The following is a 22,775-nucleotide window of genomic DNA, read 5'->3' as shown; positions in this document are numbered from 1 at the left end:
AAATAGGCCATCCTTTTCCCCCAAGGAAAGGGAATTTCATAGACTATGATAAGACCTAAGCTCAAATCAAGGCTTACAACCAGGATCTAAAAACTGAGGTGATCTGCAACAACCTGGATGGAATTGGAGACCATGTTACGTAAGGTAAGCTGGGATCAGTAAGATAAATATTTGGTGACATGGACCATATGTGGACTTTTTTGAAGATGGAATCCCACAAGTAGAAAACGTGGCTTCCGAAGTCAGGGGAGAGCATCGGGAAGGAGGGACAGGCAGAGGGCAATCAATGGTAGGAAGCTACAGTCAGACAGGAGTAAGAGCTTTGGTGTGCTACTATACATAGAATGCCCACAGATAATGATGAGATGACACATGGTAGAAAGTGAACTAGACTTAGAAGGAGTCAGCAAGGATAGATCTCAAAAGAAGGTTTTTTTTTTCTTTTTTCCAAAAAAATAAAAAGCTGTGTAGATGCTATGGTAAAAATGACCTGCACAACTTGTGGGTGGGGAGGGAAGAGCAAAAGAGGGGGTGACATTGTCCAAAAAGAAATGTATTCTTTGCCTGACTTATGAAATGGTAAGCCTTCTGTACATAGCCTTTATAATAACAATAAAAAAAGATGAAAAAAGGTAAGTTGCATAAACAGATGTGTCCCACTTACATTCAATTTGCATTCAGTATTGACAGTGTCCCCCTGACTTTAGTATCTCAGTTAACGTTTACCTCCATTTCAGAGCTGAGCACCTACTATGTGCTAGGAGCTGTGTGTGAGGATCAGAGGGTGGGATATGGGCCGTGTCCTTCTCTATCATCTTCCACACTGCTTCTCTACAGGGCTCACTCACCAACCTCTTCTTCATCCCTTCCCACGGCTGAGAGCTGAAGTCATGGAGGACGCTGAGCAGTGCTGCCTGCACACCTGCCTGGTCTCTTCTCTTGTCTTCGCCCATCCTTGTGCCTGGGCTCTACTGAAACCTCCTCCTCCCTCTCCAAGGTCCACACCATACATTCCAGTGTCTCCCATACTACAGCAAAGCCTCGCTGCCGCTGCCGGTACTATCTTCTTTTACTTATCACCGTCTATCAGGTCTTCAAAGAGCAACCTATCCAACTCCATTTCCTATTGCTGTTACAGAACACCTGAGGCTGTGTGACTCAACAAGACCAGACCAGGAACTTAGAAAGTCTTAGAGGCTGGGGACTCCAAGCCCATGGAATCAGCCAGAGTGTTGACTCTCTTCCTATCAACTTGTTCTCAAAGCAAAACAACCAACCCAGTCCTGCTGGAGCTCACCCACTCCTAACATGCCATCTCATCATTGGCCCGCTCTGCCCGCCGGGGTTCTGTGAATCCCACACAAGGAGCTGTACTGTCGGCATCTCATCTTCTAGACGTGAAGACATGACTTCCTCGATGGAGGGTACAGCTAAAGCCCACCACAGAGGATGAGGGAAACACCTGTCCCTGCCACCTCTTCATAGAACTTCAGCATGAAGAGCCCCACAGCCTCTCCAAACCAGGTTCCTCAGCATGCTGGGTAGCGGGAGAAGTCGGGCAGCACTGCCCAGCACAGGGGTGCAGAAAAGCACACCCTGAAACTCTGCACCTAGCAAACTACAGAGGGTAGAGAAAGGGAAAACCACCTCTTCCAACGGTCTGTGTCTAAGCAGGGCCATTGTACACAATGAGCCTCATAGGACTCTGCTCCAATATTTGACAATTTTATTCATTTGGTAAGAATTATCTTTTAATATTCAAAAGTGGTGCTTTCCTCTGAGACCATAACAGAGATTCATCATACCATTTACGCCAAAATTCCAAAGAATTAGAATCAGTTTCAAAACTGTTTTAATCTTCATCTGAGTAAATATAAACGGAATAAAAATATTTGATTGCACCCATAAAAATGGTGTTTTCGTAAAGAGATGAAAGTACACACCATATAGTAAAGAGAATATGGTGAAGAACTCTGTTGTACACAAAAAGGTGACAGTAGAAAATGAGAAGATAGTGCAATTTGGAAACTCATAAGAGTAAACTTTAAGTGTCCTCACCACAAATATTGATAATATATAAAGTAATGTGAGGGGCTGGGAAGGTGGCTCAGTGGTAGAACGCTTGCCTTGCATGCATGAGGCTCTGGATTCAATTCCTCAGCACCACATAAGCAGAAAAAGCCAGAAGTGGCGCTGTGACTCAAGTGGTAAAGCGCTAGCCTTGAGCTGAAGAGCTGAGGGACAGTGCCCAGGCCGAGTTTAGGCCCCACAACGAAAAAAAAAAATAATTAAATAAAGTAACATGAAGGCTCATAAACTCAGTGGACTCCTGCACAATGTATTCATACTTCAAAACACCAGGCTCTGGGACATGATCAATGCTCCTCACTTTCATGTGTCAATTTTAGACAATATGAAAAAAAAAGCACAATGGGTATGTGCTTAAGACAGAAACTTGTCAGACCAGATTCGCTTCAGAGCACAACAGAAGCAGAAACAAATGTTTAAAATAGAATGGAATGGCCCTGGGACCAAGGACACTAAACACGCTCCGTGTGGCGAGGCACCAGCAGCCTGGCCTCTGCCTGAGAGAGGACAAATGTCACCACCCTCTCACAGCGGGATCTGGTGGACATCGCAAATCCCTACAGCCATGTGCCTCTGTCTCACTGCAACAGCTACTTGAGACTGATCCCAAGGAAATTTTCCGAAAGAACCCTGCTTCCAGTGACAATTCCTGCAGAGTTACTCATAATAAAGTACAGTCAGCAGCCAAAAATTACAGCATGGCAACACACGAATTTATATTCTTAAAACTGCTTATAATACCAAGTGGCTCACACCTGTAATCCTGGCTTTCTGAGTGGCTGAGATCTGAGGATCACAGTTCAAAGCCGGACTGGGAAGGAAAGTCCAGGAGACTCTCATCTCCAATTAACCACCAAAAAAAGCTGGAATTTGAGCTGTGGCTCAAGTGGCACAGTGCTAGCCTTGAGCAAAAAGCTCAAAGACAGCACTCATAAATAAGTTCAAGCCTCAGGACTGGCAAAAAAAATCTTAATATTATATAAACTACTTAACAGACCATTATGAGATCATAATGATATATTCCTAAGTGTAAACAAAATCATAGGAATGAATGGCAATTTTGACCATCAAGTGAATGGGTCTCAGTTACAGAAATAGACACAGGGTTGGTGTAAAGTGAAGAGAGTGGTCCGCATTCCACACCCAAATTTGTGACACTGACTTTATTGGCATAGTTAATTTAAATCTCTAATCAATTTTAACATAATCAAAGATCACACAATTCTGGAGGAAAGAAGCCAATGAAATCTCTCTAGAGTTTGAGTCTTCATGTTACTTTCCCATTTTTATCAAACTGAGCAAGCCAATTTCAATTAATTTTAATTGGAAAGCATTCATGCAAGGATAGCTATCATTTTGAAGTTATTTAATATAAGCTGTGCAAAATGTAATTCATGACAAAATAATTGCATATATGACCTAGGAGTTCATAGTTTTACTATTTTTTTAATTTTTTCATTTTTCATTTTTTATTATCTTTAAGTAGTTGTACAAAGGAGTTTCAGTTCAACATGTCAGTTTACAAGTAGAATGCACCTTGATCAACATCACCCTTACTAGTCAATATTTAATAAACATACTTCAAATTATTAAGTATATTAATATTTCCTTTTTTCTTTTTCTGTTGTTTTGAGAGGTTTTTTTTTTATGGTGGTGCTGAGAATCAAAATCTGGGTATCACTCATGCTAAACAAATGCTCTAGAACAGGGTACACCCTAGTCTTTATATTCTTTAGTATTCTAAAATTTACTATGGCAATGCAAAAACACAGAAAAAATAGTTAAAGTGTAACTCAAACATTTTTAGTAAAGACTTTGCATTATCTAACATATGCGCCTTTCTCTGACTGAAGTGTGAACTAAAGTCATAGGAGAGTTTGTGTTGGCAGCACCAACACAAAGACTGAAACAACAGGAGATTGCCACACCCCTGCAGAAGGATACTGGGCAAATTCTTGAAGCATTGCAGCCTAAAGATCATCATGCGAGCTGGGCACTGGTGGCTCATACCTGTAACCCTAGCTACTCAAGAGACTAAAGTCTGAAGATTGCAGTTCGAAGCCAGCCTGGGCAGGAAAGCCTGAAATGGAGTTGTGGCTTAAGTACTTGGTATAGCATTAGCCTTGAACACAAAAGCTCAGGAATAGCACCCAGGCCCTGAGTCCAAACCCAGGAGCAACACAAAAAAAGAAAAAGAGAAAAGATCATTATGCAGGGGAAAACATACAACAGTGGGACCCATCAGCTGCATTGCACATTGATCAAAACGAACTAAGCAACTCCTTGGCAGCAATGGAAGGGAGGGAATGAGCAGGACACTAAGCAAAAGGAAAGAAATGTACATATCACCTGATGTGGAAGAAATAACTGCATTGTCAAAGCTCATAGGATTCAGTAACTTTATAGACCACGATAAAGACAATTTGCCCCATGAAGGTTAGAATGTGTTTGTGACTTTAACTAAGTATCATTATCTCACAATACTGTGAAATATAGTCAATCACAGTTTTAAATTTTTCCATTAAAAAAAAAAGATCATCTTGCAGCCCCAGTGCTTCTGTTTTAACCTATACAGACCCACAGTAGGATATTTGAACTTACCTTTGAGCCTGGAGGGGGTGCCAAACCAAGGAAGGAATAAATAATATTCTCTTCTTTTGCAGAGAAGAAAGAGTCAAAATCCTTGAAGCAAAGAAAGAGAATGTGAGAAGTTATTATACATGTATGAGCCACGGCATTTTCACAAACTGATCCCTTTTGTTTATTAGTTATTATGTTAAGACACAAACACAAAAGGTTATCCCATTTGCTTTGTGGAAGATGACAAAACCCCGGCTGGGCTGGATGACACAGGCCTATAATCTCAGCTACTCCACAAGAAAGGAAGATTGTCAAAAGCAAGTCCACACAAAAGCTTGAGATCCTATTAAAAACAAACTAAGGCCAAAAAAAAAGACTCAGGGCATGGCTCAAGTGATAGTTGACTTCAAGTGCAAGAGTCTAAGTTCAATCCCATTATCACAAGAAGGGAGGGAGAGAAGAAGGGAGGGGAAAAGGGGAGGGAGGGAGAGAAAGAGGGATGGAAGGAAGGGAAAAGTCAGATGTGATGGTTCAAGCTCTAGTCCTAGCTACTCGGGAGACTGTGATCAAAAGGGTTATGGCTCAAAGTCAGCCCAGAAAAAAAAGACGTTTGTGAGACTCCATCTCAATCAATGGCTGGGCATGGTAGCAACAGCCGCCAACCCAGTTTCAAGAGAATCACAATGGCTGGTGTAGTGAGACCCACAGGTCACTCCAGCAGCACAAGGAAGCACAAATAGGAAGATCGTAGCCTAGACCACCCAAGGCATACTCTGAGGTCCAACATAGAAAATAACAAATGGAAAAAAGGGGGGACTTGGAATGTGGCTTAGTGGTAGAGTGCTTGCCTAGCATGCATGAAGCCCTAGGTTCAATTCCTCAGTACCACATAAACAGAAAAAGCTGGAAGTAGTGCTGTGACTCAAGTGGTAGAATGCTAGCTTGAACTAAAGAAGCTCAGGGACAGTGCCCAGGCCCTGAGATCAAGCCCCAGGACTGGAGAAGGAAAGAGAGAGAGAGGAGAGAGAGAGAGAGAGAGAGAAAGAAGGGAAGGAGGGAGGGAGGGATGGAAAGAAAAAGAAAGAAAGGAAAGAAAAAAGAGGAGGGAAAGAAGGGAGGGAGGGAGGCAAAGAAAAAAGAGAGAAAGGAAATAAAAAGAGAAATCAAGGAAGGAAGGGAGGGAGGGAAGGAAAGAAAAAAGAGAAAGGAAAGAAGGAAGGAAGCAAGGAAGGAAGGAAGGAAGGAAGGAAGGGAGGAAGGGAGGGAGGGAGGCTGGGAGGGAGGGTTTGGCTGTGACTCAACTATGAGGCCCTGAATTCAAACCCCAGGAACACAAGAATAAAATTAAGGGATCCTTGTATATTACAAGGGAAAGTAAAACCTGAAAACCTGAATAGGAAATGTGCTGAAGATATCCCAAGAGGACATTCAGATGAGACACACAAACAGCTACATGCTCTCCCTAGTAATTAGAGAACTAAAGCCACAATGAGTTCATTTCACATGCACCCAGGTTCAAGAAAGGGTCAAGGATGGACAAGGCTAGTGTAGAAAGGATGTGAAATTCTGGGAAGCTATAACTACCGGAAGGAGTGCATGTGGCAGAATTGACATTCAGGAAGACACTCTGAATTACCTACTAAACTAAACATGGCCTAGCTGTGAGCTAGTGATTCGGCTCCAACTTACAAAACCCTATCCAGAACAATGATGGTAAACAGCCCCAAAGCAGGAACCACACAATGAACATGGTATAGCTTTAAAACCACACGATGAACATGGTATAGCTTTAAAACCACACGATGAACATGGTATAGCTTTAAAATATGTAGGTGAAAGAAGCAAATCCAAGAAAAATGCAGTGTTTGGGTCCATCAAGGTAAAATTCACAGACAGGCAAAATAACTTGTTTAAGGCATGCATGCACACGCGCGTGCATATACACACACACACACACACACACACACAGGAGAAAGAGAACAAGGAAGAGCAGGGAGCCAAGGGCAGGCCAGTGGCCCTGGCTCTGTAGAGAGAGAATGACCCAGAGCATCTGAGCTGCCTTCCAAAAGCCCAAGCACTTCACATTTCTTCAACTGGATGTATGTATGTATTGCTCTTCTTTAAACGGCAGGTTTTATCATATATGTCATATTTCAAAATAAATACTAAAAAACACAGTTCATCCAGGGAAGCCCTTCCCGCCTCCCCTCATCTGGACTGCATTCCGTACCCTCTCTCTCCTGAATAGCCAAGTCCCCCTTGGGTGGTGCTCAGACCAGGCTCCGAGTAGCCCAGTCCTTACCTGGACTAAGATACACAGATTCCAACCTGTCATCAACAGACATGCCTGCCTCTTCCAGTGTAATCCCAGCCAGAAAGGGATCCTGGCCGTCGCTGGGCCTGGCTTCCCCTCTGGTGTCCCCTTTCTCTGTCTCACAGTTGTCTTCCATGGCTCCCAGGATAATATCTTCATCTGTCGCGCACAGAGCAGAAGGAGCTCAAACTGCCGGCAACAGTGAGATGGCATTCAATCCCCTCACTACCTGCCCTTCTGCCTTGACCAGCATGCATGCCCGATCATTCACCAAGAATCCCTAGGAGCAGGAGGGGAGACTAGAGAAACAGCGACTGCCTTGTACTCACCTACTGACTACACTTTTGCCATTTCACGCCTAACATATCCTTCACAACTTTTGGGTTAACTTTTTTTGGGGGTTACCTTTTTTTTTTGTCAGTTGTGGGTCTTGAACTCTGGGCCTGGGCATTGTCCCTCAGCTCTTCAGCTCAAGGCGAGCGCTCTACCACTTGAGCCACAGCGCCACTTCCAGTTTTCTGAGTAGTTTATTGGAGATGAGAGTCTCATGGACTTTCCTGCCCAGGCTGGCTTTGAACCGCAATCCTCAGCTCTCAGCCTCCTCAGTAGCTAGGATTACAGGTGTGAGCCACCTGCACGCCCACCTCTTTTGGGTTGACTTTTAAAATATGGACCATGAGCCAATCCTCAGTCTCTTTCTGGGAACAAATTCTCTGCATCAATAATGTACTTTAGTTAAGGGCATACCGTGGATTGAAAACAAAGAAAAAGAAAAGAAGTTTAAGGAAGCTTCTTACTACTGATATAAACAGCTCTGAGAAGGGTTGGTTAGCTCATGGTTTCAGAGGTTTTGACTCAATCAGCTGGTCCCATTGCTCTGAGCCTCCGGCAAAGTGGCACACAGTGTACGAGCCCAGGGCAAAGTAAAACTCTCACTTCATCCTAGGAAACTAAGAAAGGGAAGGGAGGGCCACATCTCCTTCAAGGCCACATCCCTAGTGACCTACAGACCTCCCCTGTACCCCGCCTCTTAAAACGTCCACCACCTCCCAACAGCGTCATGCTGAAGATACAGCCTTGAACAAATGGGCCTTTAATGGGCATTGCAATTCAGACACTAGTAGCTATGAGCACCTTGATGAAGACAGAAATGAAAAAATTTTAAAACATAAAATAACTTGTAAAATCATTAGATCCATACTTGTATTCAAAAAATACATCTTAAAAACAGAAATGACTATTTGAGAAAACTTTTATTTCTCCACAACTGAATGAAAAGAAAAAATAGTATCACAAAATACACTGAGATTTTTATTTTTGTTTTTTTGTTTGTTTGTCATGGGGCTTGAACTCTGGGCCTGGGTGCTGCCTCTGAGCTCTTCAGCTCAAGGCCAGCACTCTACTGCTTGAGACACTTCCGGTTTTCTAGTGGTTTATTGGAGATAAGAGTCTCACAGATATTCCTGTCCAGGCTGGCTTTGAACCTTGATCCTCAGATCTCAGCCTCTTGAGTAGCTGGGATTACAGGCATGAGCCACCGGCAAGCGCCCGGCAGATTTTTATATGTGTGTGTGTGTGTGTGTGTGTGTGTGTGTGTGAGTGTGTGTGCGCACACGCACAATATACACTACACAGGCAAGGCCAGGCTTAGGAATGTTGACCACTTAGGAATGCTGAGTCCTGGGCCCTCCGGGGAGTCCTGTGAGACACCCCTGAAGGCAGCCTGACCCCGGGAAGGTGGCTGCTGGGCAGGTCAGAGAAGAGGGAGCACTCTCCACCCACTTTGATCCTCTTCCATGTGCATTTTTTCAATGATTGAAAAAAATGATTTTAGAAGAAATAAAAACAAAATCCCTCAGGCTGGGAAGGTGGCTCAGTGGTACAGTGCTTGCCTTGCATGCCTGAGGTCCTGGGTTCGATTCCTCAGCACCATATAAGAAAGAAAAGAAAAAAAGAAAAAAAGCTGGAAGTGGCGCTGTGGCTCAAGTGGTAGAGCGCTAGCCTTGAGCTGAAGAGCTGAGGGACAGCACCCAGGCTCAGAGCCCAGGCCCCTCTACCAGACCCAAAAAAAAAGAAAAAAAAAAGAACCCCTGGCTACCAAGCCCTACCCCACAAAGAAGCAGTCCTAGCATCCCTTTTCCCATCCAGCAGGAGGCTCAGTGCTTAGAGATGCAGGTGTAGGGAAGACACGAGGGTGGACACTGCGTCTCAGAGAAAACCCTGCACCTTAGGAAGGACACTGTGGTAAACTCCATATGGACTTGAACTAAACTGTATGTCCCCTAAACACACACCGCTCACCACGTTAAGCCTGTCTGAAAATACTACTGTACCCCCAGGACTTTGAGCAGAGCCTCTGATGAAGCTAACTGGCATGCAAAGTCATACAGCTCCCTCCTGAGAGAAACAGGACCCTCATCGGCCTCAAGACAGGTGTAGGTGTAGGGGTGTGTGTGTATGTGTACACAAATACTAGGGCTTGTGCTCCCGGGTTCTGCACTTGTGGCAGGTGCTTAGCCATTGAAGCCACATTTCCTCATTTAGCTCTTTGCTGGTTAATTGGAAATGGAGAGTCTCTCAAAGATCTGCCTGCCCAGACTGGCTCCAAACAGTGACTCTCAGATTTCAGCCTCCTGAGCAGCCAGGATTATAGGCGTGAGCCACTGATGACAGGTTCTCTAGATGAAATGCCTCATAATACAGCAAACACACACCAAAGAAGCAGCCCTTGTGCATGGTGAGAACAGGAAGCTTTCAGGTCAACCCAAGCAGCAGCACACGCCGCCTGACAGACACCTACCGCCCGCCTCAGAGAAACGGCCCAGGTAGCTCAGGTGGTCCCTGTGATAATTTCCACTTCTCATTCTAAAACTCTGTTGTTTTTTATTTGTTTTTATTTTGCCGGTCGTGGAGCCTGAACTCTGGGCCTGAGCGCTGACCCTCAGCTCTTCAGCTCAAGGCTAGCACTCTACCACTTGAGCCACAGCACCACTTCCAGCTTTTTTCAGCTTATGTGGTGCTGAGGAATGGAACCCAGGGCCTCATGCATACAAGGCAAGCGCTCTACCACTGAGCCACCTTCCCAGCCCTCTTTGATTTTGTTTTTAAGGCTTCATCAGTCTGATTTATTAAGGCCAATCTGGACTTTCTGAGGTAACGGTGATTGAGTGTTAAACTAAAACCATAAATTTATACGGTAAAAATGCTGTTATAGTCAAATGGTTCAGAGGTTTTTAAGCAAATGACATAAAATTGCACAAATTATCTGTGTCTACATTTATGCAGATTAGCCTTTACAAAAGTGAAAAGTTGCCAGGCGTGGGTGGCTCACACCTGTAATCTTAGCTACTCAGGAGGCTGAGAGCTGAGGATCGCAATTCAAAGCGAGGCCAGGCAGAAAAGTCCATAAGACTCTTACCTCCAATTAACCACTAGAAAACCAGAAGTAGAGCTGTGGCTTAAAGTGGTAAAGTGCTAGCCTTGAACAAAAGAGCTCAGGACAGCGCCCAGGCCCTGAGCTCAAACGCCACCACCGACCAAAAAAAAAAAAAGTGAGAACTTATCGAGTAGCTCTTCAGCAAAGTTGAATAGATTTCCTTTCTCACACAATGCCTATTTTGTTTCAACAAGTAACCTCTAATTCTTCAAAAACAAAAGAAGGAATCTAGAATAATCCAATCCAATTCAATCCACAGCACCACTTTCCAGGTCTGAAGAACTCTTTTCTCACAATGATCTCCATGCAGCTACTAGAAAGCAGAAACCCAGGGACAGCCGGTGAACCGCCTCAGACGCTGCCTCAAAGCACACTGCTAAACACACAGTGCTGTGGCCCTCCACACGACCAGCACTCACCCCACAGTACTGCTCCTCGTTGAAGATCTGGGGAGGCAAGGGGATTCCATTCTGAGGTTTTTTCTCTCCAGGAACATTCTCCCTCATCCACTTCCGGTTGTCTTCATCTCCAGCTATGTCTAACTCCTTGAAGTCAATTTTATTAGCTTCCAAAAATCCCACCACTTCCTGCTGCTTCTTCCTAATCTGGTGGAGAGGAGACACAAAGAATTATATAATCAGTTTTAGAGAAAGGTTGGGCCGACAGTTACAGAAATCAAATCCTTTATCAAGCAATACATCTGACACAAAGTATATTATCTGGGCATGTGTGCTCATGTGTACATGTGTGTGCATGTGTACATGAGTGTGTGCGTGTGTGTGTGTGTGTGTGTGCAGATCCTGGGGCTTGAAATCAGGGCCTGGGTGTTGTCCTGAGCTTAATTTCTGGCTTTTTGGTGGTTATTTGGAGATCAGAATCTCACAGACTTTCCTGCCTGGGCTGGCTTTAAGCTGTTGTTCTCAGATCTCAGCCTCCTGAGTAGCTAGGATTACAGGTGTGACCTGGCTTATTTATGTTATCTTTTTTTTTTTTTTTTTGGTCCGGTCGTGGGGCCTGAACTCTGGGCCTGGGAGTTGTCCCTCAGCTCTTCAGCTCAAGGCTAGCGCTCAACCACTTGAGCCACAGCGCCACTTCCGGCTTTTTTCTTTTTGCTTATGTGGTGCTGAGGAATCGAACCCACGGCCTCATGCATGCAAGGCAAGTGCTCTACCACTGAGCCACCTTCCCAGCCCTATTTATGTTATCTTTAAGAAGTTGAACAAGAGGCTTCAATCCAGTGTGTCAGTGTGTGAGTACAAAGCATCTTTGTGGATGCCATTTCCCTCACTCTTCTCCTCCATCTCCCCCGCCCCACCCGTTCCCTCAATTTGGCTGCTCCATCTTCACTTAGGTACACTGACTATTAAGGCAGCATCCTCCCACCCTCCCACTCTCCTACCCACCCCTCCCCTTGACCTCACCTCCTGCACACATACCAGCTTCCTGGTAGTCACTGGTTAGACCATAAATTAGTTGTTCAAAGGAGTTAGGTCATTAAAATCCTCCTCTGCATAACATAAGTGAGTCAATAAACCACAAATAATTGTGTAAAGTATGCAAAGAAGGGAAAAAACAAAATCACAACTTTAAAGTATTGCACCTTATAATCTATTATTATAAAGGGTGATTATTTAAAATCTGAGATGTACATATCAATGACCTTTAAAGCATTATAAAATCAGTATTATTAAAATAGAGAGGTTCCCTAACATCTGTCAAAGAAAGTACTTAAAAACACTTTGAAAGTGCTTTGAAATACTTTAAATTCAAAGGTTTAATAGGCAATAACAGTAAAGATGAATTTGTAAGGAAGAAGAGCTATGGATGGGAAGAGAGGAAGAACCAGTTTTCTAGTGGCTTACAGGAGATAAAAGTCTTGTGGGCACCAGTGGCTCACGCCTGTCATCCTAGCTACTCAGGAGGCTGAGATCTGAGGATCAAGTTTCAAAGCCAGCCTGGGCAGGAAAGTCCATGAGACTCTTATCTCCAATAAACCACTAGAAAACCAGAAGTGGCGCTGTGACTCAAGTGGTAGAGTGCTTGCCTTGAGCTGAAGAGCTCTGGGACAGTGTCCAGGCCCACAGTTCAAGCCCCACGACTGACCAAAAACAAAAAGTCTCACAGACTTTACTGTCCAGGCTGGCTTTAAACTGTGATCCTCAGATCTCAGCCTCCTGAGTAGCTAGGATGACAGGCGTGAGCCACTAGTACCTGTGAGATTTATCCCACAGTTTCTTAATGGATAAAGGTTCCTGTTAGTCCCGGCTTCTGCTTCGTCTTGGGAACAGATGGGAAAGCCCCAGGTGAAGCAACCACCTGATGCCCCACACTGGGCTCAGGGCTGCTTCTCAACCCCAACACTGCAAAATAGAACACCTGCTGGCTCCCGGACTCCCTGGCCCACGGGGCTGGCCAAGCACTAGGCCATGCTGGGCTGCAGCGGAGGAGCACGAAGGGCCTCGGGGTCATGCCCAGAGGAAGGAGGATGGCGGAGGGGAACATGAGCACACCTGGCAGGCACTGTCTCCTTTGCCACCTGATACACTGCCTGCAGTGTGGGAGCCCTTGTCCCCCCCAAAATCCCTCCCTTGGTGGGATCTTGGTCAACAAGCTCATAGGACCCTCCCAAATGCAGCTCCTATGCACGTGGCTTCCTGGGCCTCCAGAGCTCACCTCCCAGCATGGCTCAGAGCAAGGCCTGCCGAGATCCCTCTCCCCACCTCCTCCAGCCCCTCGCCACATCCCGGGGTCATGGGACAGGCTGCCATCACCCTCCAAGACTGGGACATACCACAAGTCTGGGTTACTGTTGGAAGCCTTCGAGCTCAGGAGAGGCTGGGCAAACCCTGTTTTCCATTTTATTTAGTCCTAAGAGCTGGCTCTCTGTCCCGGCTGCGGTCAGCTAATGTGTCTGAGGGCAGCACCTCCAGCGTATTGTCATGTACAGTTAGGAGCCTTTCCAGCTGAGGTCGCCGCACAGCAGTAGAAGTAGGCCACCTGCAGGTCACTCATGACCTGTGTTTCTGCCCTGGCTCTGCTGGTGGCTTTCTCAGCAAGGACTCCCCGCGTGCTTGGTAATGCCATGTCTTCCTGGCGGGACGCTGATGAGAGCTGAGGGAGAAGCTGCCACGTGCTGGCAGGTTCCCAGCATGCTATCTCGCACGGCCACACCAGGCATGCCAGGTCCGTGGGGGTTAGGGGAGCTGTTGCTGGTTTGAGACAGAGCCTCATGGGAACTCTCCATCCTCCTGCCTTGTGTGCCCAGGGCTGGCATTACACAGGTGACACCAAACCAGCTCACCAGGTAGGTGTTCACATCATGATTTTTTTTTTTGGGGGGGGGAGAGGGGTTAGTTGTAAGGCTTGAACTAAGGACTTAGGCACTGTGCCTGAGCTCTTTTGCTCAAGGCTAGTGGAGCCACAGCTCCACTTCCGGTTTTCTGGTGGTTAATTGGAGATAGGAGTCTCACAGACTTTCCTGCCCGGGCTGGCTTTGAACCATGATCCTGAGATCTCAGTCTCCTGAGTTGCTAGATTTACAGGTATGAGCCACCAGCACCCAGATTTCTCATCATGATTTTTAATTAACAAAATGAAAGCTCCAATTAAGTGGTGATCTTCCAAGACTGACCTCTACATCAAGCTAATTCATAAGCCACATTTTGCTGGGTGTGGTGGCTCATGCCTATAACCACAGCTTCTCTAGAGGCTGAGAATGATCTGGTCCTTCACTAAGATCCAACCATCCTCAGTGAACTACCAGATTCAAGCGAGCCGATCTCAACAATAGGTTGGGACCAGTAACAGTGTGTACTTTTCATCCCAGATACTTAGGAAGCATAAATTGGAGGATTTGGGCCAGCCTAGCATGTGCAAAATACAAGACTATTCAAAACACAGCTAAAGTAAAAAAATAAAAGGAGAAGTGGGGGAGAAGGGACATGGCTCAAATGATAGAGCTCCCGCCTGGCAAAGTGAGGACCTGAGTTCAAACCCCAGTTCTGAAGGAGGAAGAAAAAAAAAGGCTACCTGTTTACACTCTCGTCCCAACTGAAAAACCAGTGGCTCCAGAAGAGTCAGCCGTAAAGATGCAGTTCCCTCCTGTCCCCACGCCCCACCAGAAGACACCTGCCTGATCTTTCTCCCTGTGGTCTGTGAACCCAAACCCCTCCAGAACGTGGCAAAGAAGGCCACAGCTCTCTGGGGTCATCCCAGATAAACACCCTGTACTGAGTAGTCTCTCAGCTGTTTCCCACCCCCCACAGCAGCCAGAATGCCCTCAGGGAGGAGGACAAGGCTTGAGCAAGAATTCCCTTCTGAAATATGGAGACCCAAGAAGCAAAGTTGGGGTGGGGGGTTGCTCTGCAGGACACAGTCAACATGAAGCTGCTCCAGGGCTTTTCTGCCAAGAAGCTTTGGAGGGTACGCCTTCTGTCTTTACAGTAAGGCAGACTCTCTTCCATTTATGTGGGTTTACACAAGCTTCTGACACAAAACCATCACAGATCTAGATCCACTCAAACCATCTTAGCTGGTAATCATAGTAACTGACAGGAGCATGAGAGCACCTGCAATACCAATTGGTACTAATTAGCTAATAATTGTCATAAAATCATAGTAGTAGCTGATACTAATGAATGGTAGCTAGTGATCATAAGCTTAACTAGCAGCCATGGCACTTTGTGAGCCTGGTTAAAAACCTGCCACCACACTGGGCACCCAAGCATGTTATTTCAGAAGCCCTCATGTCAACGCTATGAGGTGGGGACTATTCTTATCCTCATTTTACAGACAAAGAAATTGAGGCTTGGCAAGGTGAAATACCATTCCAAGGTCAGAGCGTGACCCGGGGTGCTGAAGCATCTATTTAGGGATGCTTTTCCAGCTCAGCTTTTCCAACATCTAGGATGAATGGCAGCCCCTCCAGTTCCCCAAGGCTAACTAAATCCCACCTTCAAATGCCCAGGATGTGGGCAAGCAAGTAAGCCAGAGGAATCTGTAAACATAGTCCTTGTCTTCTGCCTCTGTACAGCCTCACAGGGTAGGCCTCCAGCCTGTATAACGAGTGGGTTTGGGGCCTTGACATTAACATATTTTCCAGCCCGCTAGCACCATGTTCACTTTACACACACAGGTATTTGTCATCTAAATTACACAAAAGTGTACTCTTGAGCTGGAGACGTAACAGTAATAGTGCCTTAGCTAGCAGATATGAGGCCCTGGGTTTGAACACCAGCACAGCGAAAACAAACAAAAAGTACCACTGATCTAGTGAGCATTTTCTGCAGTCATTCACAGTGAGGACAGATGTATACATGGCACTTACTTTTTTTTTTTTTTTTTTGTCAGTCATGGGGCTTGAACTCTAGGCCTGGGCACTGTTCCTTAGCTCTTCAGACTCAAGGCTGGTGCTCTACCACTTGAGCTACAGAGCCACTTCCAGTTTTCTGGTGGTTAATTAGAAATAAGTCTCATGGACTTTCCTGCACAGGCAGGCTTTGAACCGAGATCCTCAGATCTCAGCCTCCTGAGTAGCTAGGATTACAGACGTGAGCCACCAATGCCCGGCTGGCATTTATGTTTTGCTCATCTTTCCTTGCGCAACTGACCCAGAGCTCAGTAAAGCCATCATTGGTCTGGCTGTGATGGCAGGGACTCGGGAAACCCCCTGAAATTCCGGGGCTGGGACAGTGGGCGGGTGGTAGTGAGGCTGGTGTGGGGCCAGCTGCAATCTGAGATCCTCCAAGAACTCGATATAAAAGGAAACAGACTCCTCTCTGGTCTCTAACTCTGGGGAGTCACAGACTGTTTTCTTTCCACAGCCTTCCCAATTTCTGCTAAAAGGCTGACCAACACATCACACCTAGACAGACACTACAGGATCAAGCCTGTAACCAGAGCCTGAATCATTTTCAAGGGAGAAATTGTTCTGTGGCATTAGCCTTCCTTGTAGGACAGGTCTCCACCGCACGGTGAAGGGCTTTCTAGCCCTTTGTTCTCAAGGAAGTCTGAGAAAGCAATGTGGACGCTGGCTTTTCCTTGCTATGTTTTGGGCTGCTTGAATTCCTACAACTTAAAGCTGTGGCCTCAGAGATGTTGGGTCTCACCACTGTGACACCATTTTCTTCAAATCATAAATAGTACTATAACTAGCAATGTTGCATCTTCTGCACAGCTAATCACACTCACAAAAAATAATATCCAGAAACCATTCAGCTATCTAGTCCATCCCACCCAAAAGGGGCTTCACAAAGTTTTATATATTCCCAATTGTAAATAGGTCTGTCCTGCAGAATGAACGGCAGGAAGAAAAACCAGTCCATCATTCTTTTTTTTTCTCCAGTCCATAATTCTATGACATATTCAACACAACACAAATCACATCAGAAAACAAAACAAAACTCTAGCACCGGCGTACTTCCTTCCCAGAAGCCCCTCTCACACCCCACCTGTGGGGATTACGCATTTGTTCACGCTCTTCTCAACACCATGAAAACAAACACAGAAAGTCAAAGGCGTACACGCTCACTAGAATTCAATTGACTTACGTGCAAAATAGAATCAAAGCCCACACTTGGCCATCCTGGCTGCTTCAACTCTGCAATTCTTGAATTATCCAGAAAATTGCCTGGGAAGCAAAAGCCCCACACACGCACCAGACACCTACCGCTATGGAGCCGGACGACGTGGCCACAAACACTTTGATAACCATTTCGACAGTCAGAAGGAGGGCTCCCCCCAACACACCCCTGTGAGGGATCGCGGCGCTAGACAAATCCCGACAGGGACACCCAGTGCCAGATGAGAGCTGGCTGCCGCCCAGGGCTGCGCTCCTGCCCCTCCCCTCCAACGTAAAGAGAGGGGCACGCGGGCATCTCGGGCGTCCCCTCCAATGCCCGGGAATATTTTGGGATCGGTCAGGAATGTATTTGATTGGTTGATAAAAGCAGCGCTGGACACTTTCCCTTATCACTTTAAATGCCTGACAACAGTCCCTAAAAGGCCAGGCCTCGAAGCGCACCAATCAGAGGACCGCAGAGAGATGCCTGGGGACAGAGAGGTGGGGCCTGGAGAAAGAGGGAGAAAAGAAGCTGGGAGCTGCCAGAAAAGTCCAGAAAATGCCACCTACATCCAAGAGGAGGCTGGCTTTTGGCAAACAAAGGGAGTTGGCCGCAAGAGGACTTGTTTTAAAGATTTTCTGGAAGATTGTTTTATAAGTCAGTGAACTGTCAGACATCAGAAATCTTTCTGCCCCCGCTGGGCCAGGTGCACTGACATCTCAGCCTAGGCAGGAAATAGCAGCCGGCTTCTCAGCACAGAAGCCTGCAACAAGCAAACGACCTTCCTTACTTTCTTTTCTTGAATTTGTTATTAGCACAAACTAATTGTACAAGGGGTTCTGTTGTGACATTTACATATATGCAAATAACGTAATTAGATCAAATTCACCCTAGAAAAAGCACTCATTACCTTACTCATGTAACTGTAACCCCTCTGTACAGTATTTTACAATAAAAAAAAACATTTAAAGATTTCACCCTATATGGTCTTCTCTATTCTAAAGACATAGGGGGAGGAGATGATAAACTATATGATAGGACTGTCCCAGTTTATCTACATAGGCAATTTGAATTCCGTTTAAAAAAAAGTCAGGTATAGGCTGGAACATAATTGACTGGTGAAATGCTTGCCTAGTATGAATAAGGCCCTGGTTCCATTCCTAGCAGCTCAAAAAAAAAAAAAATAGAAAAAGAAGACTCAGAAGAACCCAAATGCTAGCAAAGAAAGCAAGCCAAGTACCAGCAATGGCTCACACCTATAATCCTTGCTACTCAGGAGGCTGAGACCTGAGGACCACAGATCCAAGCCAGTCCAAGCAGACAAATACAAGGGAACCTTATCTCCACTTAATCAGCAAAAAGCCAGAAGTAGAGTTGTGGCTCAACTGAGCTAATGTTAGGCCCTGAATTCAAGCCTGACTACTAGCATGTGTGTGCACGTGCACGCGTACACACACACACACAAACCATGGCAAATTGCCACCCATACTCCACCAATGGGTTTTATAACAAAGCCTTCTTCTGGTCCCATGACACCCACCCTACTCCCTTTTATAATCTTAAGTTGTCTTCCAAGCTGTGTCAGTCTCTGAGACAAGAGGATCAGGAGGTCTGGGCCAGCCTGGGCTACACAGCCAGATGCCTGGTACTCATCACGGAGCAGGGAGTACCTCTCAGATTTCTGCACCTGTCTCTTCTTCCCAATGCCAGGGCTCTGAGGCCCACTCCCTTCCTGCTCAGGTATGTGCCTATGAGGAGAAAGGGCACTCGGCACCTACAAGAAAGTTCACTTGGCTCCCAAGTGAATTCACTTGTCACAAGTCAAAATTTAACTATGGGTTCAGCCTGTAAAGTTAGCTACCAAACTTAGATCCTTTGTGAAACCAATGAGAGCCTAAGATCCTGAGTTCAAGTCCCAGCATCACACACACACACATACACACACACACACACACACACACACACACACACACACACACACACCTCTAGACATAATTCCTAATGGCTCTGCAGAGTGATAGCAAATTACAGCTGAATTTTTATGTTCTGTAGAGAATAAACACCCCTGTACTAGAGGATAACCATGTCCTTTGAGCTGATATGGCTCAAGCAGTAGTGCACATACCTTGCAAGTGTGAGGTCCTGAATTCAGACCAGAACCACTGATGAAATATGATGATGATGATGAATTTGAAAATAAGAGAAAACTGGCTTCAACCATGAGATCCTCTGATCTGCCATCTGCAGGACTCAGGGAGAAACAGAATTCCTACTAAAACCATTGCGTGGCAGCTCTGCCTTGTTCTACATGAACCTCTCTCCATCCCAGCCAAACACTGGGTTCCGGCGCTCAGTGAGGACACAGACATGGAGGCGATGGGAACAGTAAATATCCAAGACTCAACCCCCTCTCCTGCTCTCACACCATCCCACAGACGCTCCTGAGACATCGTCCTCAGACCCCTAATGCTCTCACAATGAACTTGTTTTTTCAGAAGTTTCTCTTCTTAAATATGACCATAAAAAGTTGCCAATTAGGAATTTGAAAACTCAAGCTGAAAAACTCCTTTTAATGTATTACATTGACACTAAGGAGTTGCAAGGGAACAGGGATAACAAACATTCCACATGAGCCTTAAAATAAAGCCCAATAAATCTCTGTCAAGCAGGCTCCTGTGGCTCACGCCTGTAAGCCTAGCTGCTCAGGAGGCTGAGATCTGAGGAGCATGGTAAGAAGCTAGACTGAGCAGGAAAGTCTATAAAACTCTCCACTTAACTGGCAAAAAGCCAGAAATGGAACTGTAGCCTAAGTGGCAAAGTGTCATTACTTTTTTTTCAAATTCTTTATTGTGATTAATTACATAATTTTCCAAATTTCACAGTATTGTGGGATAGTGATGCTTAGTTAAAGTCACAAACACATTCTAACTTTCATGGGGCAAATTGTCTGTCATGGTCTATAACATTTATGAGTTCTATGAGCTTTGCAATACAGTTATTTCTTCCACATTGGGTGATATGTACATTTCTTTTATTTTGCATAGCATCAGCTGTTCCCTCTTTCCCACTTGTTCCCTCCCTCCCATCGCTGCCATTGTGTTGCTTAGTTCATTTTGATCAATGTCCAGTGCAGCTGATGGGTCCCGCTGTTGTATGTTTTTCCCTGATTCCCTCTAGTTCTGTGCCAGCCTCCTGGTTTCCCTCCAGAGTGCACATATATACCGTATATGTGATCAGCAGCATTGGCTTATTTAGTAGTGATTCAACCGGATGAGTGGAAGTCCTTTGTTTCTTAAGTCTTGTTAGTTTTATCGTATCACCTTACATTTTGGATTTAACATCCACTTATCAGGGAGACCATGTACTGTTTATCTCTTTGCTCTTGGCTTACCTTGCTCAACATGATTTCTTCTAGCTCCATCCATTTCCCTACAAATGCCATTATTTTGTCATTTCTAATGGCTGCATAATATTCCATTGTGTAGAGATATCACAATTTTTGGGTCCATTCATCTGTGGTGGGGCATCTGGGTTGTTTCCATATCCTGGCTATCATGAACAGTGCTGCAATAAACATGGAGGTGCATGTATACTGGTTCCTGTTGTTCAGGATAGATGGTATGACTGGGTCATAAGGGAGGCCAATATTTAGCTGAGGACCCTCCAGACTGCTTTCCAAAGTGGTTGTATAAGTGTACACATAGTGTCATTACTGAGCAAAAAAGCTAAAGGCCCATGTCCTAGGCCCTAAGTTCAAGCCCCAATATCAGCGCACACATGCACACACACACACACACACACACACACACACACACACACACACAGAGATTTCTGACAAAATCCAGTTCAGAGGGAAGCTGTGTAATCTAGTAAATATGGGAGGGAGGGGGTTTGGGATACCTGTTTAACATATCCAGTGCATGTGTTTACATCAAATAACATCTACTAATTTGTCCTAATTTTGATTATAGAAGAATGAGGGATTGACCAAAAAAACTTCGTAGAGATTTCCTTAAGACAAATTATTTCAGATATTATGCTTTTATTTACAAAACTTTATAAGTGCCCTAAAATGACAAATATGTTATTAGTTTACAGAATCATGTGATTACGGTAGTAACTCTGGTGGGTCAAATGTTCCCAAAAATTCAGAACCCCTCTGCATGTAAGCTTATTTGAAAATGTGGCCTTTGCAGATGCAATGAGGGGATCTTGGGATGAATTATGATGAGAAGACAGAGACGTGTAAAGAAGAGCACCATTGGGAATAAGGGCATGACTGCTTTTGCTGAAGGCACAGTCTCCCCACTTGGGCCTACCAATATTCAAAAGTATCCTTGTATCCATTTTGTATCTGTCCTTTGTCTGAGCCCTTCTCTCTACAGTTACCCGGCAGCCACCTTAGAATCCAGGAAGGCCACGGTGGATGGTCACATCTTGTTACAAGACTCCAAACCACTCATCCAGACCACAATGCCTTTCTCACGGTGACCAGGGACTGCCTGACCACAACCATACCAACCAACCAAATCACACCTGTGACCAAGACAGTGCAATAATTAGGTCCCTCTCCTGTCCCCTACCCCAATTTTAACCTAAAGCTCACGTACTACATAGTAAATCTCCTTTCTCTGCCCTTGAACCACCACTTCTCTCTTCATTTAGCAGACCAAGGAGAGTGCCCACACCTGATAGGTAGAACCCTGGAGCTGGGCCTCTGGCCTGGAACTCCCCATTACAGTGGCCAACTGGAGTAATGCTGCTGTAAAGCCAAGAAATGCCAGGAAACTATCAGAAGCTGGAAAAGGAAAAGCCGAATTCTAAGATCCTTCAGAGGATGACGGACTTGCAGATACTTTGTGAAAATACTTTGTGAAAATACTTTCCTAAGCCACCACGGCTGTGGTAATTTGTTAAGAGCATCCCCAGAACACCAGCCCAGAGAAATAAAGGTGCAGAATTATGGTTCTCATCATGATGGAGCTGAGCACCATAATTACTGAGTTACTTCAGCCGCCCACCTAAGGGCCTCTTCCTCGTCCACATTCCACACCTGGAGGTCATGAAGCCCTGGGTTGCATCCTGAGCACCTCAAAACAAGCAAATGTAGTGCAGGCAGGCTGGTGGTGCACATTTGCAATGCCAGCATTTGACAGAAAAAGACAGAAGATTCCAAGTTCAAGCCAGCTTGGGTACACAGCTTGGGGACTACTCTGTCTTCAAAGACAAGCAAAACAACACAATCACAAAGCAGGAAAAAGTAACTCAGAAAATAAGCTCAAGAGTCACTGAAGACACACACCAAGGAAGGGAATACAATGGAAAGATGCCAAGCTTTTTGACATAGAGCCAAGACGTCATTAAAAATCATCTGGATGAACTTTAACTGTCCTCTGTCTTGTAGTCCATCTCTAAACTCTCTAGGCCCAAACACGCACGTATTACAGTCTGTGTAATAAAATCCTGCTTCAGCAAAGAAAACTCATGTGTATGCAAAGGCCGCAGGAGCACTCTGCCCTGGGTCCCCCACTTCCCAGGCAGGGCCAGACGGCTGAGAGTGGGGGAACCAGCGCCCAGCAAGGTGGGACACACGCAAACTTCTCACCCTGAGCCTAAAGACAGGAGTTCAAGGTCCCGAGGGCCTGGGCGTGGGCCTGGGCCGGCCACTCCCCGCCGCGGCGTCAGCGTCTCCCCAAGGCGCATGCGCCAGCCGCCTGTCCCAGGAGGCCCCGCGCGTAGTTTCCATGGGAACGCCTCGGCATTTCCCTCCTCCCCGCCCCCGCCCCGCAGGCCCCGG

The 22,775-nt window shown here is 45.7% G+C and overlaps 1 protein-coding gene across 1 annotated transcript in view; it reads right to left on the bottom strand.

The window, feature by feature from the left end:
- Positions 1–17,267, bottom strand: part of Sh3bgr (SH3 domain binding glutamate-rich protein) — a 32,690-nt gene extending 15,423 nt beyond the window's left edge. Inside the window, exons 1-3 of the mRNA XM_013027370.1 lie at positions 17,086–17,267; positions 10,838–11,023; positions 4,690–4,770 (exon numbers count right to left, since the gene is read on the bottom strand). Coding sequence (XP_012882824.1) covers positions 4,690–4,770; positions 10,838–11,023; positions 17,086–17,130 — 312 coding nt within the window. The 5' untranslated portion in view covers positions 17,131–17,267. The remainder of the gene's footprint in view (positions 1–4,689; positions 4,771–10,837; positions 11,024–17,085) is intronic.
- Between the last annotated feature and the right edge of the window lie 5,508 nt (positions 17,268–22,775).

This window comes from Dipodomys ordii, unplaced genomic scaffold (assembly GCF_000151885.1).
Source record: "Dipodomys ordii isolate 6190 unplaced genomic scaffold, Dord_2.0 Scaffold103, whole genome shotgun sequence".
Taxonomy (NCBI): Eukaryota; Metazoa; Chordata; class Mammalia; order Rodentia; family Heteromyidae; genus Dipodomys; species Dipodomys ordii.
Note: the sequence above shows the minus strand (reverse complement) of the source record. Positions and strands in the feature narration are given on the sequence as shown.